At 38.3% G+C, this 3,555-nt stretch overlaps 1 protein-coding gene across 1 annotated transcript in view; it reads right to left on the bottom strand.

The window, feature by feature from the left end:
- pigv (phosphatidylinositol glycan anchor biosynthesis, class V) overlaps positions 1–2,207 on the bottom strand; it is a 4,456-nt gene extending 2,249 nt beyond the window's left edge. Inside the window, 2 exon segments of the mRNA XM_025061692.1 lie at positions 2–532; positions 934–2,207. Of these exon segments, the coding sequence (XP_024917460.1) occupies positions 2–532; positions 934–996 (594 nt within the window). The 5' untranslated portion in view covers positions 997–2,207.
- Between the last annotated feature and the right edge of the window lie 1,348 nt (positions 2,208–3,555).

Raw genomic sequence — 3,555 nt, 5'->3', positions numbered from 1 at the left:
GGGCTGCTGTGCCTATACTTAGAGCCAGACAAGCTCGGAGAGTGAAGCCTTTCTCTAGGAGGTACACACCACCGAACGTAAGGGCAGCGAACAGGCTCTCGGAATATCCAGCCGTCATGAAAACATTGGCAGGTGTGATGCAGTACAGAAGGCTGGAGAGCAGAGCAAGACGTCTGTCCTGCAGAACTGTCCTGCTAAGTGCATACAGTGCCACCACACTCAACAGGAAGAGGGCACTGTTTCCCAGAGTGACGGCCACAAGCAGACGCCCCCGCACACTCAACCAGGTTCTCAACGGCCATAGCAGTGTCTCTGCCAGACCGCGGAGAACGACAGGGAAGAGTGGGAAAAAAGCAAAGTTGTGCTCATAAAGATAACCTCTCTCAGCAATGAACAGGAAGTGCTCTGCATCCCAGTGAGACAGGCCACCAAGTAACCACTCCACCGTAGAGTCCAAGTACAGGAGCTCTTCTGTCCGAGGGGGTTTGAACGCATCAGCTTCGTGGTCAGGGATGACGGCGTTCAACACAGCCTGAGTAGAAAATAAAGTGTACTGTATGCTGTTAAATAATTAACTTAATTTTTTTATAAAGCACAACAAAAACAAATTATTTGCTTACTTCGTTACGTGTAGGTCAGACATGAATATATTCTTATTATTAAGTATTTATTTCTTTACGTCGTATTGAACTTAAACTTATCCTAAACAAAGAGAGACTGTATAAAATTAAAACAAATAAAAACTAGCAAACTTTCATATTCATATAGAAAATGATTTTAAAAAACTGTTTTATAATACTCAAGCTAACATTAATCCCGGACGAGAAATATGTACACAAGTGAACGACTTATTTTGAAACGACAACGGTGGAAAGTCCATCAGATCAGCACAGTGTCTGACTCGGTCAGAGTAAGAACTCAGCTTCATCTTACCTGTAACAGAAGCGAGAGGCCCCTGGTGACTGTGGCAAATCGCAGAACTGCGCTAACATCCATGATTACATATTAAAACAAAGAAAAACGAAATACGCCGGCATGAAGGGACCAATCATTGCACCGACAGGGAGACAGTGTGTGCCGCGTTGCTCACGATTTCTACAGAACATAGCTAGCAGTAAAAAACGGGAATCATGATGTATTAAAACGTTTTTGTGTATCGTTGGTTAGATAATTTAATATGACGGGTTGTCCTTAAGCGGCGTGAGTTTTAGCACAGGTACAATCTCTGCACCCACATCTTGCTCTTCGTAGCTTCATTGAATGGACATATTTTACTTCCGGTGCAACAGTCTGCTATTTTCAAATTAAAAGTTCAGGAACGCCATAAGCACAGATGAGGAACACGTTGTATAGTTCCGCCTGAAACAATGGATGAATTCGTTTTTTTGTATACGTCGATGCAGCATTGTCGATTCATCGACTTGAGTTGTTTAACCTTGTCTTGTACATTGACTCAAATGAGCAAAACATTCATCGACTGATTTTCAAGAGGTGCAAGTATTTCTGTCCTCCATTGAGATGTATTTTAGATTAGTTGTTCATAGTACATGTAACACTGGTTGTATTTGGCCTCATTTTATTGGTAGACGAGGGAATTTCCATTCGGATTAGGAGGGTTTTTAGTTGTTGAATACAGCTGTTATATATTTCCAGAGGTACTGTGTGGGGAGCTGGGGTGATTATTTCTTATACTAGTTTTTTAACCTGTAGAATCTAGTGCCAATTTTACCCCAAAACAGGCGGAAACATGTACTCTTTCTGCAAAACATATTTCCATTGTCTTAGGAGTCATCGTAGAATAACTCTCGCCCACTGAACTTTACAATGTCCTGACATGAATTTTCAATTTCTGCATAACGCTATTTTTGTAACATGCAGTTGATATTTAGCAACAATAACTTCCTTCTGGTGTTACAAACTGGTGTGGCTGTTCCTCATGCACATGCAAGAGTGGTTTCAATTCCTAACCTTTACAAAGTGATTACCCCTGAAATCTTCGCTATCTTGCCGTTAGCAACACGGTGTTAACTGCCTGTTAAGATCAACACAGAGAGCTAAGACCCATTTTTACCTACATAAAACAATTTGCAAATCCTTAATATATGCCTAATCTTGACACCTACTGTAAATGACTCACCAGTTAACTAGGCTAATTTAGGGACCTGCACAAATGAGCCCTTCATTCTTGGCTTTGTACCAATATATTTTGGAAATGGCTCCAGGAATCAATTGCTTAATTTATGTTTCACATGTAAAATCTAGTTGCTGAATCACATTTCACATGTAAAATCTAGTTGCTGAATATATCTTATTTTTCATATTGTTTGTTAATCACATGTGAGAGTGCATTATTGATCTACAGACAATAAAACAAAAAAGGTTTCAAATCCTTGTCAGTGATAGGACCTTTGGTGTCAAACCCTGCTCAGTTTTTGACTTACATGTCTTCTTTCAAGAGCTTTATTGTTAAAGCACCAACACTTTCATCGCATAACATTGCAAATGTACAGGAATATTCCTATTTGGGGTTTTTTTTCCCCTGTGTCAGAGGTTTTGGCGCTCCATTGCCCCACTATTTACTCTGTAAAAGTTGTTTCTATTCGACTAAATTGATTCACCCACAGTAACAAAGGAGCCTTTCTTACAGTGGTGCCCTTGAAAATGTACAAAAATAAAATACATAGTAAACTGTATATATGTTTTAGGTAAATACATATCTAAATAATACATTTGCATTAACGCCATGTAATGTATTTATTCCTTCATACAGTGTAATAGTGGAGCGAGTGTAAAGAAGAGTGTACACTTGGCAGATATGTTAAGACAGCTGCGCTTTGACAAAGTTGCAAATAGGAGGCATTGTAAAGTTTATCATCTTATACGTTTCTCCTCTCTCCTTTGTACACTCAAAAAGACAGTACTGCTGGACTTCATTGTATTTCTTCAAAAATAACCTTGTCAGGTATGTTTTTCAGTTTGTTTGACTTAACAAGATTGACTTTGAAGTACTTATTAAAGTCCAGTGTGTATGTTTAAAACTATTTCTGAGTAAATATTTAGCGTTGCATTTAAAAATGCCCACTTCCCTGTGAGCGTGAACTGTTCTCATTACCTAAGAATAAGCAGCTCTTTATTTACATCAGGAGCAGGTTTTTCGTACCAAGGCTGCTCAATATTTTTACAAAAGCACAATAAAGACAAATTACACCTTTTAATAATCTAGACTACAATATTTCCTCCTACATGCTTGGACATACTGTTGTCCCATTCAAGCTGCCACAGTATCGTGCATAAAAATTGTGGTGACTGATAAATATTAAAAAAAAAAAAAAAAAAAAGGCAATGATGATTCTTATCCTAAATCTGTAAGTCGGGAATCTTTACTAAACTCAGGCTGTTTGTGACTGATGGATGACTGAAAAGAGGAATTTTAAAAGACACCAGATTAAACCAGAAAGTTTCTTACTGTCTGCTTGAAGCCACTTATTAAAGCCCAAAACTATATTTATTGTCTAGTCATAAGGATGATAATTTTATAAAAACAAAACCATCAAA

The sequence above is a fragment of the Cynoglossus semilaevis genome, chromosome 13 (assembly GCF_000523025.1).
Source record: "Cynoglossus semilaevis isolate Cse_v1.0 chromosome 13, Cse_v1.0, whole genome shotgun sequence".
Classification (NCBI taxonomy): domain Eukaryota; kingdom Metazoa; phylum Chordata; class Actinopteri; order Pleuronectiformes; family Cynoglossidae; genus Cynoglossus; species Cynoglossus semilaevis.
The sequence above is the reverse complement of the archived record's forward strand: the minus strand, read 5'-3'. Positions and strand labels throughout refer to the sequence as shown.